Here is a 22,824-nt window from a genome sequence, read left to right as displayed (position 1 = left end):
TTGGGTCTTCATGAGGGGCCTTGTGCCATTCACATGATGTCACGTCTCAAAACTACATAGGACTACATAAACATTCAATGCAGCGTAAAAAACCTTATAAAAAAGAGTTCATTCCTAAATTATATGGATCTGGAGTTATATGAGCTTGAAATGAGGTTGACTGTCCAAAATAAGTCCAAGATGGCGCCCGAGTAGGCAGCCGTCAGCAAGTGCTCTGATGAGCCTTGCTTTTTTTGTTGTTTTTGTCTTGTTTTTATGTTTTCTTTTGTCACTTTGTGTTGTTGTGCGTCGTGTGGAACGAATACGGATTGTTTTTCAGCATTTTTGACCATGACATTCATCAAGGAGGAGACTGTGCTGAGCGGTTGCGCCTTTTCGGCAGCATGGATATGCCAGTACTGTTTTTGAATGGGAGGACTGTCGGTGCCATTCGACTGTCATCGCTGGACAGCTCTGGGACCATTGTGCTTTTTTTGCGCCTGTAATGGGCAGCATCTTCACAGCCTCATTTTGTTCAGTGGAAGGTCGGTGCTGTTGGACAGCCTGCGGCTGGATGGATACATGGCTTGAGGAGCCCGCGATAAGAAGGGAGGAGCGTCAGCGCAGAGCGCCGATGCGTATATGGAACTGTCGCGGGATGGAATTGAAGCTGATTTATGGGGGACAGGAGATGTGAGACGATCTCTTTTCGTCAATGGATGCTACAGCTGAGTGTTTGCTTACAACATTTAGCTTGTAGTCGACGTGCACATTCAACCATTATGTCCCTGATCCACTGGTGAAGAGACGCTATGATCCTCTCCTCTTTCATCTGGAACTACTTTATGTAACAAAGAGGGTACAGGAAGTGCTTAAGAATGAATGTCTCTCTGTGTCTTTGTTTTGTCATGTTATTAGTTATTTAGTTTTTTTTTTGTTCTTTTGACTTCAAGACGGCGCCGCGAGAGTGGCTGCCTTTTCCAGAAGCTCCTGTGTTTTGCTTTTCTACTTTCATTTCTTTCATAACTTTGCTGCTGTGAAATGTAAATTTCTCCACTGCGAGACTAATAAAGGCAAATCCAATCCAATCCAGTATAATGCATTACATACTGGATATATTGGTTTATACAGCGCTTTAACAACAGCTGAAGCTGGAATAAAGTGCTAGCATGGAGAAAAGGGAAATGCTCCCCTTTGTGGAAGGGCAAAACATTGCCAGAGGTCTGGCCAGCGCTTTATCAGCACCCCAGCAAGAAAAACCAAAACCCGAACAAATTTGGGAATGGCGCTGTACGTCATATTTTCTATTCCCGAATAAATTAGGGAATGACAGTGAATGAGTTAAGTGGAAATCTGCTGATTCAAACAGATATAGCGCAGTTAAAATAAATGCTATTGAAATAGGCCAAGATGTCTTTTGGGAAGATTCTTCCATTAGAATGAAGAACAAAGAGGAGGTTTATGGATGTAGTGAAAGAGAACACAAAGGTAGCTGTGTCGTGTGGATGCACAAAACAAGGTTCTATGGAGGCAACTGATTCACAGTGATGACCCCTGAAGGGAAAAGCAGATACATTTATGCAAACTCCGATTATTGCAACGATCAGACGTGCACCTAATGTGCAATTCACATGAGTGAGATAAAATGTTATACTTTCTGTAGATGTGAACAACCTGAAAACAATCTGATCTGCAACGTTAATTAAAGGTCAACCAGAAGGACAAACATTTTGTGACTTGGGGCTAACAGTGTGAGTCTCCACATTGCAACATTCAGCTTCGAAGTTTCTTGGACCACAACCTTCTACAAGACTGTTTCTGTGGGAGTATTTCATACTTGTTCTGGCATGCTGGACCGGAATAGAGTTGGAAAAGTAATGAAAGCATAGGTCTGTTTATAACAGCATATGTATGTTTATTATGTTTGTTAAAGTCATTCTAAGTGCCTTGCATGCTGGGTCCGAGAGGACAGTAATTATATCTGTGCTGTATGTCATGCATATTAGCATATTTGACAATAAAGCTGACTTTGACTTTGATTTATGTCGCTATGATTCAAATAGAATAGTGTTGATTGCAAAATGAGTAGCAACTGGGGGTTTGGTATCTTGATCAAGGACACTTTGACCACAATGGCCTGGGATAGAAGAAAAACACTCTCCATGTTACCCCAGTGCAATGGAAGACGTGCCAAAAAAGTTGCAAAAGAGTTTGCTCAATGGTTGCGACAGAATGTTGAATAGTTGGAATTCATAATTTGTTCACTTAAAGTTAAGAATGCCTTCCGTATAGCCAGACTAGAACAAAGGGGCTGATGCTTCTGTTCCCTCAAAAATGGACACACACGTCCACTGATCACTAATTTAAATGAAGTATTCATTCCACACTCATCAAACACATGCTTTTTAGCTACTGGTTGCTGGCTACTGGGCATTTAATCATGCATTATTATTGATTGGGCAGACTGGAATCTCAGGACAAGCCAACAATGGACTTTGTGAGAGATACTTTAATTAGCACAGCACTCAAGATACTTTCTGGCTTCCCTAATTCAGGAAACTATTATTTTATGGCATGCACTGTAAAACCCAACAAGTTGAAAGTACTCAAAATGTTTGTGGCAACTGATTACGTCAAAATTTTTGAGTACAGATTACTCAAATTTTTTGAGTAGTGGAAATACATTTTATGAGTTTGATTGAACTTAAATGTTATGAGTTTGTTTGGACATAAGTGCTATGAGTTTGAATGAACTTAAAAGATGTACGTACTTTCAGTTTACTCTAATGTTTTCTTGTTATCTTAATTTTTACGTTAAAATTAGGTTTCATATTTAAGCGTAACCAACTCAAATTTATAATGTTACATGAAAAAATATATTCATGTATACTGTACTTACATTTGCCTTCTATGTCTAAAAACAAAAACCCACCTCACATGTCTGTGTTAGTGCACATTTTTTATTAAGGTTTAAAACAACCTTTGATAAAAAAAAATCATGATAATAGTATCAAATGCACAGCATGTCCACGTACCAAAACAACAAATAAACCCCTGAGCAGTTCTTTTTTAGTAATTAACACAACATCGTGATCAATATGTGAAATAAAAACAACAACAAAACAAAACAGAAAAAAACAACAAATTATACTCTGCTGTTCTGTTCAAAAATAAATTCTCTGACAAGCATATACTTGAATAAATACAAGAGAATACATTTCAATGTACTCGTTATAAGGTGCAAATCAAAGTAAAACTTACTAAAAACAAACAGTATTCATGAAATGAAAAAATACATTTTGGTGGAATCCAAGTTTACACATCAAATTATGAATAGAAAATCAGTCACAAACAGTACATCAATGTTTAGGTATACAAAGCAGTGTAAAACTATGAAATTACTTATCCAGTGTTGCTTTGTTCCGTAATATTGGAGGCACTGGTGCCTTCAATATTGCTATTGTTGTTACTCCACCATCGCCCAAACAAACCTGTGCGGTACAATTCTCTTAATAACACTGCTGTGTCTTTCTACAAACAAGAGACGTTTAAGAAAAATTCCTACTTACCACAGAAGAGGTCGTAACATTAGGAGAAGTCCTTGGCTCGAGCGGTGGATGATGTCCTCAGTCAAAAGCACGACCACAAACGAGCAACTTTGCTAGCAGCAAAGGCGGCAAGAGCCCCAAACGGACTTTCCAAAATATTCCTTCTCCTGTGAAGCGACTACAGCATTGACACACTGGGTCCTTGTAATATACATATATAGTATATTAAATATGATTGTTTGTCTTTCCACCCTAATTTAAAATAAATAATCCGTCGGTCTCTGCCAGATTCAGCCGTTGAGAATTCAAATGGCGTCCAATGAGAGCACGCAGTGACGTCATCACGCAGTGACGTCATCACGCAGCTTCCTGCCGTGAACTCAAAACGTTTGAGTAAACGATTGCCATGAACTCAAAAGTATTGATCTACTGCAAATTAAAAACACAGGACTCATTCAAAAACTCAAAATGTTTGAGTTTTTGAAACAAAAAATCGGCTTTTGAGTTTACTGACCTCAATGACCTTGAGTCAGTAGTACTGTTCGGGTTTACAGTGCAAGTTTGATGGAGCTGACAGAGAAAAGGAATTGAGTACTGCTGTATGACACTGGCCCGGAGGACAAAAACGGGTTTTGAACCTTCGCTTTTGTATTCATGGAGATAGCAATCCTCATTTAGACTGCATGTGTAACGGAGTTGTGCACTTAGATTATTAAATTATGAAGGAAGTGACGCAACGGCGCACAGTGTGGCACCATGTCCCGCCCATAGTTCCAGAGCAATCTGGAGGAGATTTATGGTGAGTCGCAATTTTCTGTTGGTCTCGATTAACGCGCATTTTCATGACAATATCTTATTGTTTCCCCTTTTATACTGTCTAGTGTTATCTAATTAGTTCCGTCTGTGTAAGCTCTCAGTCGTACAGGAGTGGTCCATCGATGAGAAGGTTTCTTCAGCCGTCATCTGTACAAAAGTGAAGGTTTCGGACGTTTCGCCTCCTATCCAAGAGACTTCGTCAGCGAACTTTAGTTAGTTTAGTTGGATAGGAGGCGAAACGTCCGAAACCTTCACTTTTGTACAGATGACGGCTGAAGAAACCTAATTAGTTCCCTTATTCATTTCGAGTCCAGATTACTTTTTGTGTCATTATTTACTTCACGTTTTGTCGAGTGGAACTTTGAAGCACATGTGCTTCATAGTGCTTTTCTATTGCGCAGTTAATCACAAGACGAAACCCATGCGACTTCACCCATCCCTTCTGCCATACTGTGTTGTAGGTAATAATTGTTTCATTTCGTTTTTATTGTACAATATTTAGTTTCTTGTGTCGTGTTTCATTTGCCCGTGAATGTTCGTGGCGGGTTGAACTGTGCGCCCTTGCAAGCGCACCGCGTGTTCTGCCGAGTCTCCGCGTATGATGCGTTCAGGGACATCATGTAAATAACATGAACTTGTGTTGTCTTCTCTTTTCCTGTAAATAACCATTTTACGATCACACGTTGTTAATTGTGTTTTGTTATCTACAATGTTTTGCATTTGAGAACAATCTGGAGGAGATTTATGTTAATCACAAGACGAAACCCATGCGACTTCACCCATCCCTTCTGCCATACTGTGTTGCAGAAATAAAAGAAATAAAAAGACACATCCACGCGTCTGGTCTTATTAAGACGGCAGCATCGTGGAGATGAAGACAGTCACTGTTGTGACACCCGTCACACATGCATTAGAGCCTTAATGAGAATCACATTTGGCAGGGACCCATGCTGACTAACCTGCCATGTTTTATTCAGACCCTAAATGGCAGCGCGGAGTGCTTACTTGCTAGCTCAGCTCAACGAGGGCCTGGTTTTATGGATCCGTCACCTTTGTCGCGCTTCTGCAGCCAAACGCAGGAGACCTCCTCTGCCTTGACTGAGATGAACAGTGGGACGGTTGCCATGTCATCCTTCACCACCTGGACCTGTGTCGGCCAGACTTTGATGAGTGTGCCACACATGAGGCACAGTTGGACCTTGACCAATTGCGCACGAACGGAAGCACAGATAGGGTACCGACCGCAGGGCCACATAACAACATGACAAAGTCTTCTGTAGATTGAAGCTGCCAAGAAAGTCACGATTATAGGCACCTGGTGGAAAAACAAAAACAAACTAATAATTCCAGATGCAAATGGGCAAGCACGTGGAAAATGAGAGGAGGGAAGAAACGTGGGAGGCGGACGGACAGGCATTAAAATGACTACTGACAGTTCTGTGTCCGGCTGCTGTTCCACACAAACACGCAGCGACATTCCTTTATGCTCATGTACAGTGCCGAGCTTTGAAGCCGTGGCGGGCTGCTTCCTGTGAAATGGCATCAAACATGAAGACGGACGGCCCTGTGGCAAAGCAAATTCACAATTAGGACACATTGCTGCAATGCATAGCAGATCCGCAAATCACAACAAAGGTTTGAAAGGAAAGCCAAACACAGAAAAAAAAGAGCATCGGCAAGGCAGTTTACATCATTACACATAGTTTGAGAAGTGTGCAAACTTCAACCGTTGGTCACACGGCAAAACAAAAAAGCCTGATGAGCGAGAAGAATGTGTTGGCCCCCTCATTTAACTAAGAAGTGGACGTTTGGCAAATGACTTGGCTCTGATGAGAGTCAGGCATAGAAAAACATCACCATGATACATCACCAAATGTCGCCTTACAACCGACGACACAAATCCTAACCAGAAAAATCCGATCGTCTCTACAGGTTCCAAATCAATCATGCAAAATTGTATGATTGATTGAAAAATAAATACATTCTTTAAATAGTTATGTAGTCTACAAAAAGGTGTAATGAAAATAGCATTTCAATTGCAATATTTTTATTGGAGTCATTCAAATTGAACTCACAATGAAGTGTGAGCGTCATTTAGGGTGAGAGCTTCTAAACTTCATTTGGATTGGACTAGCCTTTGCTAGTCTCTCGGTGGAGAAATGTACATTTCCATCAGCAAAGTGATGAAAGTAAGATAAAAGGAAAGGAAGAAATAGAAAAAACACCTGACCTCTCACGGCGCCATCTTGAAGTCAACAACAAAAAAAGAACAACAAAAAAACTACATAACTAAATGTGACAACACAAAAGACATTGAAGGTCATTTAATCTTAAGCACTTTCTGCACCCTCGTTGATGTACGTAGCAGTTCAAGATGAGAGAGGAGAGGATCACCGCGTCCTTTTCACCAGTGGATCAGGAACATCATGGTGAAATGTGCACGGCCACGACTAGCTAAATGTTGAAAGTAAACACGCATCCATTGACAAAAAGAGATTGTCTCACATCTCCTGTCCCACGTAAATTTGCTTCAATTCCAAGCCGAGACATATGCATTGGCGCTCTGTGCTGATGCTTCTTTCTTTTCATTGTGGGTCCTCAAGCCATGCATCCATCCAGCCGCAGACTGTCCAAACAGTACCGACCTTTCCACTGAACAAAGCGGGGCTGTGAAAATGCTGCAAAAAAGCACAATCGCCTCAAAGCTGTCCAGCTATGACAGTCGTATGGCATTGACATTCCTCTCAAATCAAAAACAGTGCCGGCACATTTGTGCTGCCGAAAAGGCGCAACTACTCAGCAGAGTCTCCTCCTTGATGAATGTTGTGGCCAAAAATGCTGAAAAGCAATTCGTATCCATTCCACACAACGCACAACTCAAATTGACAAAAGAAAACACTAAAACAACATTAAAAACACCAAAAAAGCAAGGCTCATGAGAGCACTTGCTGACGACTACCTACGAGGGCGCCATCTTGGACTCCTTAATTTGTTGCATCACTAATTAGGCAACATTGTTGGAACTCAGGATCAATACCAGCATTCCGGTGAAAAGTCCAGTAAAATATGTCAGCATTTCAGTGTACTTGTAATAAGCTTTCAATTATGCAAGCAAGAAGAAATAATATTTACAAAGTTCCATTGACAAATGCAGGGGTTGTTTTGTGGAGAAGATAAGACCTTTAAAGGACAACCGACGTCTCCGGACAAGTTGTGTCCATAATTTGTAAAATGGCTTCAAATGACTTCTACTGAGTGTATTTTACAAAGATTCCATCGCATATAGCTATATTTTACGTTTTAAGACTCGCGCTGAACATTCAGGAAGTCTTGTTTTTGAGTTGGTGACGAGTCCTTACGTTACGTCATGAAAGGAACCCCCCCCTGACCGACAAAAAGACACATTGTAGCAGTCCTTCATCACGTCAATGTATTTTGCTGTACTGTTTATCTGAAAACCTTGATGTTACATCCAAAAGTCGCCAGCAGAGGGAGTCAAAGCTCCATCAAAGGAATTTATCAGCCTGTGGAAACGGGCTGATTGATTCCTCACGGGAGCTGGTCGCCATTTTTGGGTGCGACATTCCCCCCTGCCCGTTTGCCTCAAAATGACACTGAATAAATTATTTAATCGATTGCAAACATGTATGCTTTCCTCTTCAGAACATATTTATAACTGGATGTGTAACAAGAAAGCATATTATCCGAATCTGAAGTCATTGTTTTTATTCTCCAGCAATGCAAGACGTCTTGGCGTGATGTCACGAACTGGGGGCAGGACTTGAAAATGCCCAATTCGCAGCTCAATATTGGGCAGATTTTGGACACTTTAAGTCATCTTTATTGGTGTTGTGCATTTGAATAAAAATATCATACAGTGTGTTTTGGGTATTTTAGATGCTATAAAACGTTTTTCTGATGTCAGTTAAAAAACAAAAAAGTGACGTCGGTTGTCCTTTAAAGGACAAGCGACACCTCTGGACAAGTTGTGTCCATAATTTGTAAAATCAGTTCAAATCACTTCTACTCAGCGCATTTTACAAAGATTCTGCCGCATATAGCTATATTTTACGTTTTAAGACTCGCGCTGAATATTCATGAAGTCTTGTTTTCGAGTTGATGACGATGCCGGAAGTGACTTCACATTCGGAACGCCCCTGACTGAGAAAGCGACACACAATGCATTTTGTGTACTTTTTTTCATCTGAAAACACGCGAAATTAGAAGGAAAACTACATAAATAACGCGATGGTGAATCGTTGTATGTCACAGCCAATTGTGGTAACACGCATAAAGAAGGTGTAAGTTTACACAAATTTCCAGCGGACAAATCAGACCATTTCCAAACGGAGCAGAGCAGTTGAGCACCAGTGGAGGCAAACAAGGAAGCTAACCAGAGTTAGCGATTTGGCGCTTGATAGCGGAAGTTTGATGCATGTTTACTCATTTAGTCACATTGCATGCTAACTGTGAGCTCACCTGGTGAAAGACAGCAATCGCCATATTAGTGGAGCAAACAGATTGGACACACATCCATTTTCCACCATGTCATTTTTTACTCTGGAGCGCTGTCGAGAGAGGAACTCTCTCTCGTCTCAACGTCTGATGTTCGTGTGGTGGTCTCCTTTGTGTGTGTGCTGTCTTCTACCACGGGTTTTAACCAATCACGGACGGGTTTACGGCTCTGATAAGCAGCTTTATATACTGGACAAAAAGCAGCTTGTGCGCCATCTTGTGCATTTTCTAGGCGGTACATCGGAGTCCATATCTTCACCAGTTTCATCGGTTGCAGACGCCTCGAATTGATATGGAAGGACTTGTTTAATCGATTGTAAACGTTTATGCTTTCCTCTTCAGAACTATTTGAATCATATTCATAACTGGATGAGTAACAAGAAAGCATCTTTTCCGAATCAACTCTCTGAAGCCATTGTTTTGATTCTGGAGCAAGACAGTTTGTCAATTAGTATCCTGACGTGACGTCACAAACAAGGGGGCGGGACTTTCTGAATCTGCCCAGTTTCTAGCTCATTTTGTGGCAGTTTTGGGACAATTTGTGTCATTTTCATTGGTGTTTTGCATTGGAATAAAAATATCAGCCTGCCTGTTTTGGGCATATTAGACGCTATAAAACATTTTTCTGATGTCAGTTAGAAAACAAAAAAATTGTGTCGGTTGTCCTTTAAAGAGGTTGAAGGTTTTGAGGGCTCCAAAGGATAACTAGATGAGGTGGTTCCTCCTGAATAGTGTGCTACATATTGTAAAAGGATCCTCACTCCGCAAATTTCTCGGTGGGTGTATTCAAATATTATTATTTGTTTTTTTTCACTTACTGGTCACACAACCACATACTGTATACTGTACCTTAAAAAAATGCATGTTGGTGTTCTAAGTTATCCAAGCTGTTTCGTTCTGAGGGCCACAAATCGATTGCACTGGACTGCTGTTTGTCTTAGAAGATGTTTTGCCCAGATTGGTCTGACCTAACCAAGCCTCGTTGCATGAACTGATGGAGCCCTATCAGATGAGAGGTGAAATGTCTTCTATGATGAACAGAACAATCCTGCTGCGATCGATTCAGTACCCTGAGGAGGTAACTGGAAAAAAAACCACCTGCAAAATTTCTGCAGAATTGCTCTATCAAAAATTGGTCTTGCAAAATGAAGTTTTTATATTGTGCACCATATACGCTAAATATTACAAAGCACATAATGTATTTCTTATTGTGGTCAAGGGTTGTTGTGGTCTAGAGTCTAGAGCAGGGGTGGGCAAACTTTTTGACTCGCTTTGGGTTCTAAAATTTGACAGAGGGGCCGGGCCAGGAGCATTTGGAGGGAGTGTCTGGGCCGGAAATACTAAACCTAAAGCATTAAAGGACAACCGACGCCTCCGGACAAGTTATGTCCATAATTTATAAAATCACTTCAAATGACTTTGACTGAGCGTATTTTACAAAGATTCCATAGCATATAGCTATAGTTTACGTTCTAAGACTTGCGCTGAATATTCACGAAGTCTTGTTTTCGAGTTCATGATGATCCCCATGTGACGTCACGTTTGGACCGCCCCTGACCAAGAAAGCGACACACAATGCATTTTGGGTACTTTGTTTGGTCTGAAAACTTCGTGTTGATCCGTGTTGATGGCGAAATTAGAAGGAAAACACATAAATAACACCATGGTGAATTGTTGTGTGTTGCACCAAGACAACTATTTGATATTCGCTGACACAAATTCCCAGCTGACAAATCAGCCCATTTCCAACGGAGCTTGGGCGCAATCTTCTGCATTTTCTGGGTGCTGCATTGCTGTCATTGGCGGCTCGAATTGATATGGCAGGACTCCTTGAACCAATTGCAAACATTTATGCTTTCCTCTTCAGAACTATTTGAATCATATTCATAACTGGATGAGTAACAAGAAAACATCTTCTCCGAATCTGAAGCCATTGTTTTGATTCTCGAGCAAGGCAAGACGTCTTGGTGTGACGTCACGAACAAGGGGGTGGGACCTTCTGAAACTGGCCATTTCCGGATTCATTTTGAAGTCATTTTTATTGGTGTTTTTCATTTAACTAAAAATATCAGCCTGCCTGTTTTGGGTATTTTAGATGCTATAAAACGTTTTTCTGATGTCAGTGGGAAACACAAAAAAATGGTGCCGGTTGTCCTTTAAATGTCGTGTGTACAAACCTCATAGCACAGTAAGAACCCAATTTATTAACTGTCTTTCAAATGTGAAAAATATCCCTGATCAGTTAATAAATTTGTCTCAAGGAATATGGCGTTTACATACTATTTCGCAGATACTTGGAGGAGGAAATGGAAATAGATTAAAATAACATATGCACTGTGATTCATCAAGATTGCGTCTGTTTTTATTAAGTTTTCATTGAAGGGGCAAAGTTAAAGAAATCAACATTTATTGAAAAATGGAATCACTTTCAACATTCAAAACATATTATTCCACAACGAAATATTCAAGCTCAATAATACCTACTTGTGTTAAATTCCGCCAAATCATAGACGGTTTATCCTGACCGCGCGCTCAACAAACTCTCCACTGATTCCCTCGCTTTCACGCGCAAACAATACACGTGTACCGTCGCCGAGCACACAGACATAGGCTACCTGCAGTTGAAATTTGCATACTAGGCACGGCAGCCAATCAGAAGCCTGCTTCTTTCTTCCGGACTTTCGCAAGCGTTACAAAGTCGTGCAATTGCATGTCATTTTCCAAAATAGATGCCCAGAACCTCAGCCCAGAAGAAAGATTCAAAAGAAGCTAACAACATATGTGACGCTACAAAACGTAAATTTACATTAAACCGTGACTGTAAAGTGTACGTGTGATTTATGAAAGGGGCGTAGTGGCTTGTATGAAGCAATGTAATCGTTGCATTGTGCACCACAATGAAAATCGACTACTGCAGCAAAATCTACAGCCATGCACATTGACCGTAAATTAAGCAAGGTAGCATTTTTTTAATGTGATTAGTTGTCTCATTGTGCTTCAAGTTGTTGAAAAATGGGGCAGGCAACTTTTCAGTTATCTGCCCTGTTGTCCGCTAACTTTTTGTCATGAGTTTCAGACACTGTTTTTACTATAATTTGGGCAAGTTCGGCGGGCCGGATTAAAAAGCCTAACGGGCCACATACGGGCCACATACGGCCCGCGGGCCGTAGTTTGCCGTGGCCTGGTCTAGAGAGTCTAGACTTGGGGAAACTACGTCAGGCTTTGTAATCCGGCCCGCCGAATTTACAGTAAAGACAGTGTCTGAGAGTCATGACAAAAAGTTAGCGGACAACAGGGCAGACAACTCTGAAAAGCTGCCTGCTCCATTTTTCACAATTTGAAACATAATTAGACGAATAATCGCTAAAAAAAACACTGTAGCAAAATATTATGTTTTTTTTTAATTAAGGCTGTACCTACCACAAAGGCTACCTTGCTTAATTTACGGTAAATATCCGTAGCTGAAGATTTTGCTCCAGTTGTCGTTTGTCATCATGGTGCACAATGCAATGTTTGCACTCCTTGCTACAAGCCACTAAGCGACTTTCATAACTCTCGAGTACACCTAATAGTCATGGTATAATGTAAGTGTACATTTTGTAGTGTCACAAATTTTGTTAGCTTCTTTTGAATCTTTCTTCTAGGCTGAGGTTCTGTGCATCTATTTTGTAAAATGACATGCAAATGCACGTCTTTATAACACTTGGGAAAGTCCGAAGCACAAAGCAGGCTTCTGATTGGCTGCCGTGCCGAATATGCAAATTTCAACTGTAGGTAGCCTATGTGTCTGTGTGCTTGGCAACGATACACGTGTACTGTGTGCACGTGAAGGCGAGGCCGTCCGTGGCGAGTTTGTAGAGCGCACCGTCAGGACAATCCATCCATGATTTTGCAGACTTTAACACAAGTAGATATTATTGTGCTTGAGGATTTTGTTGTGTAATAATATGTTTTGAATGTTTAAACTGATTCAATTTTTCAATAAATGTTGATTTCTTTAACTTTGCACCTTCGATTGAAACTTATTAAAAACAGACGCAATATTGATAAATCACAGTGCATATGTTATTTTAATCTATTTACATTTCCTCCTCCCAGTATCTGCGAAATACAGTAAAGTCTCGTTATATCGATATCGGTTATATCGATTGTACCGCTTATTACGATACTATTTTCATTTCCCTTGCACATTTCTAGTCTTTTTATGTATAATTAGTACCGTTTAGTACGATACCCGGTTATTATGATAATCCGGTTATTACGGTGCTCCTTTTCATCCCCCGCCGGCAATTTTTGTTGTTTATATCGATATATCCGTCGCGCCATTGGTCAACTTGGTCACGTGTCTTGTTACGTGAGCCGCCATCGGTCGCGCCATTGGTCGACTTGGTCACATGAGCCGCCATCGGTCGCGCTATTGGTCGACTTGGCCGTGTGACTTTGTCACGTGACACGCCATCGGTCGCGCCATTGGTCAACTTGGTCACGTGTCACGCCATCAGTCGCGCCATTGGTCGACTTGGTCAGGTGACTTGGTTACGTGCCCAGCACCCGTGTAGCAGAGCCATTTTCATTTTCAGACGCTAGCTCGTGTGCAGCAGACGAGATTGAAGTGTTTGTGTTAAAAGGTAAAAATGGGAAGCAGAAGAAGATTGATGACTTTTTTAAATTGTATACATAATACAGTAAGATGTAAGCGTTGCAGTTTCCCTGTTGTGTTATGTACATGCCCACTGTACTGTATATGAATGCAATCGTTTTTTACAACAATGTTTCTTGTTTTGTCTGCTGAAGCGCGATGATTTTGAAAATTATTAACATTCCATACTGTGTATTAAAGGACAGCCGATGTCACTTTTTATTCAAATGCAAATAAAAATGACTTCACGCCAAGACGTCTTGCATTGCTTGTGAATCCAAACAATGGCTTCAGATTCGGATAATATGCTTTCTTGTTACACATCCAGTTATGAATATGTTTCAAATACACTGTAGTTCTGAAGATTAAAGCATACATGTTTACAATCATTAAAGAATTATATGTGCCATTTTGAGGCAACATTGGGGGAACATCTCTTACCCAAAAAAAAAGGGGAGCTAATGGCCAGCTCCGTTTCTTATATAGCGCTTGGCTGCCCTCTTTTGGCGGCTTTTGTTTAATGCAGTTCGGCGCAGGATCGGATATATCGATAGTCCCGGTTATATCGATATTTTTTTCGGACTCCCTTGAATATCGATATAACGAGACTTTACTGTAGTATGTAAATGCCATATATTGCATATTCTTTGAGACAAATTTATGAACTGATAAGGGCGATTTGAAAGAGAGTTAATAAATTGGGTTGTAGTGTGCTTACTGTGCTATGAGGTTTGCACACACTACATTTAATGCTTTAGGTTTAGTATATCCGGCCCAAACATATCCTCCAAATGCTCCTCCGGCCCCTCTGTCAAATTTTAGAACCCATTGTGGCCCGCGAGTCAAAAAGTTTGCCCACCCCTGGTCTAGACTAATGCTGCGTGCTGCAATGAACTAACGGTATTGTTCTTGTATTGTATCGCATGTTTAGAATATACTACATTTTGCGTCCTTTGAGTGTAAATACTGTCAGTAATATTCCCTCTAAGATGCGCACATGCATGAGCAAATGCACTCCACTCTTACCCTCAGCACCACCCACTCACACACATTACATTTTTACACTCATATCTTCATTTTTAAGGACCAAACAGGGCACCACACCATTGTGGGATACCTTTTTGAACGTGCTGGATATCCCACCATTGCCCCCCTGCAAGCCCAAATCATATTTGGCAGGTCAGTCGGCGGAATTTTGAGTTTTCTTTTTCTCCTTAGAAGCGAAACATGAAAACACAACACACACACACACAAGTCTCTTGGTGAATACAAATGACAAATTAGTGAGGCTATAATAACAAATGCTGTGCATGAGCTCTTGCAAATAAGAATATTCAGCTCTCCTCCTTTGTACTGTACACTTAAATATGTCGTGTAAATCATCATTTTGCACCTCTGTGAGTGGTCATGGCAGTGCAGCACATCGAGATATTAAGGGTCTTATTTGGGTGATTACGGAGAAAGTCACAGCCAAGAAAGACTAATTCAGACACTGCGAATAAGCGTCAGTCTTAATTAATCTCACACTGTTTCACATGCATTAGCGCTCACACGACAGAACACTGAGTACCTTGTGTAAGATCAAACAAGGCTGCGGCTGCTAGACAAATAAGAGCCTGCTTAATACTGCTCATCATCTGTGTCAGCTTTTATTCATTGTGATCTTATTAACATTTTCAAAAGACGAGGTGAGGAGAAACACTCTTGGCTTTTTAGAATCAGCTGCTGATGCACTGCGAGGGTGCACTGCTCACGGTCACAGTCATTTCTTTTATTCTGACGTCTTCAGAGAGCTAAGTTTGTTGGTTAGCAAATACTGGAAGTCATGTTATGGCTTGTAAAAAAATGAAAATAAATAAATAAACAAATGCCCTTCCTCAAAATGACAAGCTCAAATGTCAATATAAGCAATCTTTCATGTTGCACAAACAGGAGATAATAGGAGCTCTATTTTGTGGATACTTTGGAATATTGTTTTCTTCTAGTTATTTTAATAAACAAAGGAAACCATGAGAATCAGAATGCCTTTAATATTATATATTATATTTATATATTATATATTATATTTAATATTTTCCGTAAGTTTGGCATTCACTTTCACTGCTTCGCGGATGACACCCAACTCTACCTCTCCAGCAAGCCCGACGCCTCTCTTCCACCTTCATCTCTCTCACTTTGCCTCTCAGAAATTAAATCCTGGCTTTCCCATAACTTTCTCAAGCTTAACAGTGAAAAAACCGAACTTCTTCTTGTCGGTACCAAATCCACCCTCCACAAAACTAACAGTTTCTCTCTCACCATTGACAGTTCAACCGTGTCCCCCTCCCCTCAGGTCAAGAGCCTGGGTGTCATCCTCGATAGCTCATTATCTTTTCAGTCCCATATAAATAACATAACTCGGTCTGCTTATTTCCACCTCCGTAATATTAACCGTCTCTGTCCCTCGCTCACCCCTCACACCACTGCTATCCTTATCCACAGTCTCGTCACATCCCGCATCGATTATTGCAACGCACTTCTCTTCGGTATCAACCAGAAATTTCTCCATAAACTCCAACTCGTCCAAAATTCTTCAGCCCGGATCATCACTAGAACCCCCTCCTTTCACCACATCACCCCTGTCCTCCAGCAACTCCACTGGCTACCTGTTAAACATCGTATCGAATTCAAAATACTTCTGTTTACATTCAAAGCCATCCATAACCTTGCCCCTCCCTATCTTTCTGACCTGCTTCAAATCTCCGTTCCCTCTCGGTCCCTCAGATCTTCATCCTCCCTTCACCTCTATGTGCCCTCTGCCCGTCTCACCACGATGGGTTGCAGAGCTTTCAGCCGCTCTGCTCCCAAACTCTGGAATTCTCTTCCACCCAACATCCGCAATATTGACTCCCTCCCTATTTTCAAGGCTCACCTCAAAACCCACTTGTTTAAAATTGCTTTCAATGTATAGTTCTATCTGCTATTTTATTATATATCATTTTACTTATGGTTTTATTGTTATGTGCTTTGTTTTATTGTTTTTATTGTAAAGTGTCCTTGGGTGTTTTGAAAGGCGCTTGAAATAAAATGTATTATTATTATTATTATTATTATTATTATTATTATTATTATTATTATTATTATTATTATTTAATAGTCCCACAATGAGGACATTTGCAATATACAGCAGCAAAATTTAAAGGGGTGAGGGTCAAAAAGATAAAACAAAGTATTGTATGTAGAAAAGAAATTGTCAGAAGACGGAAATGTACGACTGCGCAAAAATGTTTCATAAAAAGAACTGTACACAGTGCAAACTATTAAATACAGAATAAAATCATATATAGTACATGTAACTGTAATGACTCTACACAAGGTGGCTGCGCTATTTACAATGCATGAGTCAAGGTTTTTCTTTTGGTGGTGAATGAAAAAAGACCCCATTAATCCTTTTGGATCACAGTAAATATAGTGGAGTCTTGTCACTGAGTCATTTTGCCTGTTTATTCCGGTAAATGTATTCCCACAATAAAAATAAGACAAACCTTAAAAATCACCCCCAGCCCCTGACCCCCCCACCCCTCAAAAGTGCAAAGCTATTTTCTGAATATCTAAGAAAGGAATCTGTTGGGTTAAATGTTGTTCTTCATGGTTCAGCTCTCCATTTGTATAGTCTAAATATTAAATCAGTAGGAAGCAAGGTGATATACTAAAAAAGGAATATTTATTATCAGGCAGCTAGAGGATGTTCTCCAGGGGAGAAGCTAGGCCAAGGGGCAGACAGGCAAGAGCGAGAGGGAGCTAGAGAGAGAGCTCGCCTCAGACATTTATAAAAAACAGGAGTGATGTCACTTTGAAAAGGACCTATCATCTGCTAGATACAATCATGAATATTAGACAGAAACATAACAGCTAGATTTCTACAGTAACTAAGTACAAGCTGAGTACATGTATACTAATTAACATATACAAACTAAACTACATACATATATGGACTTACTAATTGATAAGAATAAGTAGAAATGAAATAACAGGATGCTTTTAGCATGTGTATATAACAAATTCTAACAAATCCATCCCACTTCAAATTCAGAGATTGTGGTAGGCCATTTTTAAGACGACATATAAAGTCCTGTTTGGCATGCCAGCCTCACAATATAGAGGTGGCGGGTTCGATTCTGTCTTGAAACACTCCAAATTGTCCCTCAGTGTGACTGTGAGTGTGAATGGTAGTCTGTATATGTATGCCCTGTGATTGACTGGCAACCAATTCAGGGAGTTCCCTTCCGACTGCCTTGAGATAGCCACGACCGTCGTGTGTGTAAGTAGATCAGAAAATGGGTGAATGGACATCAAGTCCTGGCCCTCGGTGACCATGGTGGAGCACAGCAATGTCATTTTGACATGACAAATTGGGGATAGAAACAGATATAATTACAATGACACAAGGAATATCACAATGACAGAAAGGCAGCATGTTTCCTCTGAGGTTTTCAATGTGGTTTGTAAAAGTCTTCTTCATTTCAACCACAGCGGGATATAGTGCACAATGGCTGCAGGCAATGTGCTGCAGCTGCATATTGCCCCCCAAGACGATTGTAAAAACTGGGCGAGACTGGGTCATGTATGTTTCTCTTTGTGTCTACCCAAAGAGATACCAAATGTGATGAAATTCGGCATGACACACAAAGTGTGCGGAAAGTTTATTTCGTGGTTCACCAATAAGACAGACAGTGCCCTGGAGCAAACTTGAAAGCTCCCGATATTGTTGCGTAGCATGAACAGAATAGCTCAAATCAAAGTATTTACATGAAGTGGTGCATGACTGAAACCGGATTTGAGGCTGTGACTTGGACTTTGTGTCTCTGTAGTGGAAATTTGTGTTAGAAAAAGAGCACCAAGACTGTTGAATATTAATTCTGGGTTTGTTCTATTATAGCTGAAACAAACATTTTCTATTCAGAGAGAAAAGCATTATCTATTAAGCATAGGAGTTACAGGGTTTTATCGCCCCGGGACTGTACACTGAAGCCATTCAACTAAATTAGCATAGCTGCTATAAAAGTGTTTGCAATGACACTAATCTGGAGGCAGTTGTGAAAAATGTCGAATAATCATTAGTTTCAATAATGATGTTAATAAAATAATTTATGCTGGGACTGCAGAAGCCTTTGTTTTTGAATTAAGGCTAATTATATCATTCTTTTGGTTAATTCATGTTCATACTGGAAAACAGTAAGTATCAGTGTAGGGAGATATGTTACAAACTCAATAGGTAAAAATATGCATGATTGAGAGACACTACAGTATAACTGTCACGTCCACTCGAGGCGTAGTGACAAGACTCGAGGGACGACAGAAGGCAGAAAGGGTCGGATCCAAAATGCACGGTGAGACAGAGTCCCAATAAAGAGTTTTACTGAGACACGCAATAATCAAATAAACAAAGAGGTAACAATGAGGGCAATAGACGATCAGACCTGGTGGTGTGGTAGTAGCGGGGAACTTCCTGAAATACTCCAACAAAGACAGTAAGGTAGGAGTGGCTTTCATAGCCAGAAGGCACAATCAAGGGGATCAAGAACAGGTGCGGGAGCCGGGTGAGTCAGGAAGGGAGGGGCCGTCTCCAAGGAGCAGCGGAGGAGGAGACAGGAGATATTTGATGTTGTTCCCGGGATCTGTTGCAACCACTCGTCGAGTTTGGGGGTCACTTCCCCGAGTGCTCCGACCACCACAGGCACGACTGTCACCTTTACCTTCCAGGCTCTCTCCAGCTCCTCTCTGAGCCCTTGGTATTTCTCGATTTTCTCATGTTCCTTCTTTCTGATGTTCCCATCACTTGGGACCGCTACATCCACGACAACGGCTTTCTTTTCCCCTTTATCTATGACCACGATATCTGGTTGGTTGGCCATTACCATCTTGTCAGTCTGTATCTGGAAGTCCCACAGGATCTTTGCTCGGTCATTCTCCACCACCTTGGGAGGTGTTTCCCATTTTGACCTTGGGGTTTCCAGTCCATACTCCGCACAGATGTTTCGGTAGACTATGCCAGCCACCTGGTTATGGCGCTCCATGTCGGCTTTCCCTGCCAGCATCTTACACCCTGCAGTTATGTGTTGGATTGTCTCAGGTGCCTCTTTGCACAACCTACACCTTGGGTCTTGTCTGGTGTGGTATATCCCTGCCTCTATGGCTCTGGTGTTTAGGGCCTGCTCTTGGGCAGCCAGGATGAGTGCCTCTGTGCTATCCTTTAGGCCAGCCCTCTCTAGCCACTGATAGGATTTATTGAGATCAGCCACTTCTGCTATGGTTCGGTGGTACATCCCGTGTAGGGGCTTCTCCTCCCATGATTGTCCCTCTTCCATCACCTCATCCTCTGTTCCCCATTGTCTGAGACATTCTCTGAGTACATCATCCTTTGGAGCCTTCTCTTCGATGTTCATGGAGCTTGGATGTTTCATCCTGGACAGTGGCTCTCATACTCACTAGTCCCCGGCCTCCTTCCTTACGGCTTGTGTACAGTCTCAGGGTGCTGGACTTGGGATGGAACCCTCCGTGCATGGTGAGGAGTTTTCGGGTCTTAACATCCGTGGTCTGAATCTCTTCCTTTGGCCACCTTATTTTTCCTGCAGGGTATCTGATCACTGGCAGGGCATAGCTGTTTATTGCCCGGGTCTTGTTCTTGCCATTGAGCTGGCTTCTGAGGACTTGCCTCACTCGCTGGAGGTATTTGGTCGTTGCCGCTTTCCTTGTTGCTAGTTCGAGGTTGCCATTGGCCTGTGGTATACCAAGGTACTTGTAGCTGTTTTCAATGTCTGCTATTGTTCCTTCAGGGAGTGAGACCCCTTCAGTGTGGACTACCAGCACGGATACTGCGCAGAACCCTCAAGCTTCCTGGCCTCTGGTAGAGGACCCAAGCTGAAATGGGGGACAGACACCACCCATGGTGGGTGAGACGAGGATATATATATATATATATATATATATATATATATATATATATATATATATATATATATATATATATATATATATATATATATTTCTTTTGGGTGAAAATACTATCTACGTTATGTTTTTTGTGATGTGTGTGTGATTTTTTTATTGAGATATTAAGAAATTAATGTTGGTATAAGCATGTCCAAGTAGTTTTCTGTGTGATGGTCCATGCAATGTTCAACCTCAATGTCATGTAAGTGGGCATAAATTCTGTGTACGTACATGCACTCAAGCAATCTTAGTACGTATACATGTTGTAACAGCTTAGTGCAGGTGTCGGGAACATATGGCTTTGTTGATTGCATGTGGCTCGCCGATAAAACTAAATACATATTCTTCGTTTTGTTCTCTGTTCAGTTCCTGTTTGTGCGGCAGTTGGCAGAAAGCGCAATTTTGATTGGATTATTCTGACCTATGGCTATTGATGTTGTAACAGGTAAACACCCCCTTTTAAATAAGCCTGACAAGTAAAAAAAAAACTTTGTGGAGAGAAAAAGTTCTGCCGTGATTCTAATTTGCAATGAAACAATACCATCGATGAAACAGTCGAATATCAGTGGCAGTATGACAAGCCTCATGCCTAACGTTAGCTGCAATATACTTCTTTGAGAGACAGCAGAAAGCAACTGTGCAAGCTAATGAGCAGTGTGCAGGCTAGCTTGCAGTAGCTTCGCCTATGGAGCTGGCAAGTAGACTTTCATTCCAATCATTTGGCTGGATTTTTTTCACCAATCATGAGGAACAGAAAACTATTCATATTAATGGTGAGTTTTATCACAAAGTTATTTAAAATAATATACTGTATTCTGAGATTTTGTTGAAATCACATGCATGCATGTTTGCGTGCGTGTGTGCGTGCGCGTGTGCGTGCGTGTGTGTGTGTGTGTGTGTGTGTGTGTGTGTGTGTGTGTGTGTGTGTGTGTGTGTGTGTGTGTTTGTGTGCGTGCGCGTGCGTGGCTCTCATTGAAAAACATTTCTAAATATTTTACTTTTATGGCTCTCCTAGTCAAAGAGGTTACCGACCCCTGGCTTTGTGGATTTTGTTAAACCTAACTACGACCACCAAAATGTGTTGTTCTTTAATGTATCTGTAATGCTATAACTTTGCGATTCTGTAAGGTAAACACTACAGAATGGTTACTTCTGAACTTCATGTTTTAAAATTTAAATAAATCTAAATTTAATAAATTTGTTATGGTGTTATAACACTCCCTAGTCCCAGTGTAGCGTCGTGCATGAGGCACTGCCCGAGGAGCGCCTGCAGCACTTCTGATGTTTGCTGAGCAGTCAGGAGTTTGGGTGATTTGCACCAGATTGCAATGCTGCAGTAATCCATCATAATTATCAGAGCTGTTACCGTGTGCATGGAGGAAATGGGCATTGTTTTTTTGTGTGTATTCTCGAGTTGATGTTGTTTATTGTGCTGTACACAAAATGGTATATAAATGTTTACATTTTAAATGCTATTTAAGTGTTTTGCAAAAATACAAAATTATGCGGACGATGTTGAATAGCGATTGGTTAATTGTGTTCATAAACAAACACTGCATGCGCAATATTGAGATAGAGGTTGCTGCTGATCTGTTGGCTGATTGCCATATATTAGTCACAACAACACAATTCTGACAAATAAAAATGATCAACATCTGTGTGAGCAGAAGTATCTGACAATTCCATGCACTTGACATGCATGTTCAGAAGGTAAAATGATTTTTTGCGAGCATGACTGCATGGTCATAAGGTAGTTAGAAGATGGTGCTGACACTTTAACTTTGGTATACCAAAGTGTGGTTAGAAGGTTTCAACCAAAAGAAGCACACACACCAAACAATCAACAAAGTTGCTTCGATTTCACCTTGATCCAGACAAAAAAAAAGACTTGAGGCTGAGGGGTGTCTGCAAGGACAATAACATGTAAATGTGGGGTAAACCAGGTTAAAAGTGAACTGAAGCAGAAATTAGGTGAGGGAAATTGGGAAGCAGCAGGAGTACTCAGAAATGTGTGAGGAGTGAATGAAGGGACTGCTCTACGATTGGATCACTCTCTACAATTGAGTAGGAAGTGTCCCTATTTGCTCAGACAGAAGCAATAAATTGACCGCATTGAAGAAGAATGTGGATAAAAGGTCCAGATCTGATGAAATAATTAAAGGAGCAGTGAGATGGATCCAGTTCCGTGAAGCAAAATAACAAATGTTCAAATAGTATAAGGCGACAGGAAGTACAAATAGATTACACTACTCTTGAATAAAATATATGCCGTTAAATAAATTATAAGAAGGCAGCCATTTATTATCATCGTAAGCGGTTTCTGAGTGACTGCAGACTGGACCAACAAGACAAATT

At 40.9% G+C, this 22,824-nt stretch overlaps 1 protein-coding gene across 10 annotated transcripts in view; it reads left to right on the top strand.

The window, feature by feature from the left end:
* The window catches only part of LOC148896512 (RNA-directed DNA polymerase from mobile element jockey), a 159,610-nt gene that overhangs the window by 64,194 nt on the left and 72,592 nt on the right, over positions 1-22,824 (top strand). Inside the window, exon 9 of one of the 10 annotated variants that reach the window (XM_088999090.1) lies at positions 20,836-20,890. The exons of the other annotated variants lie outside the window; for them this stretch is intronic. Within the exon in view, the coding sequence (XP_088855216.1) occupies positions 20,836-20,875 (40 nt within the window). The 3' untranslated portion in view covers positions 20,876-20,890. Of the gene's footprint in view, positions 1-20,835; positions 20,891-22,824 lie in introns of those variants that run through there. 10 annotated transcript variants of the gene reach the window in all.

Source organism: Hippocampus bargibanti, linkage group LG06, assembly GCF_051943395.1.
Source record: "Hippocampus bargibanti isolate YZ-2025 linkage group LG06, ASM5194339v1, whole genome shotgun sequence".
Lineage (NCBI taxonomy): Eukaryota > Metazoa > Chordata > Actinopteri > Syngnathiformes > Syngnathidae > Hippocampus > Hippocampus bargibanti.
Note: the sequence above shows the minus strand (reverse complement) of the source record. Positions and strands in the feature narration are given on the sequence as shown.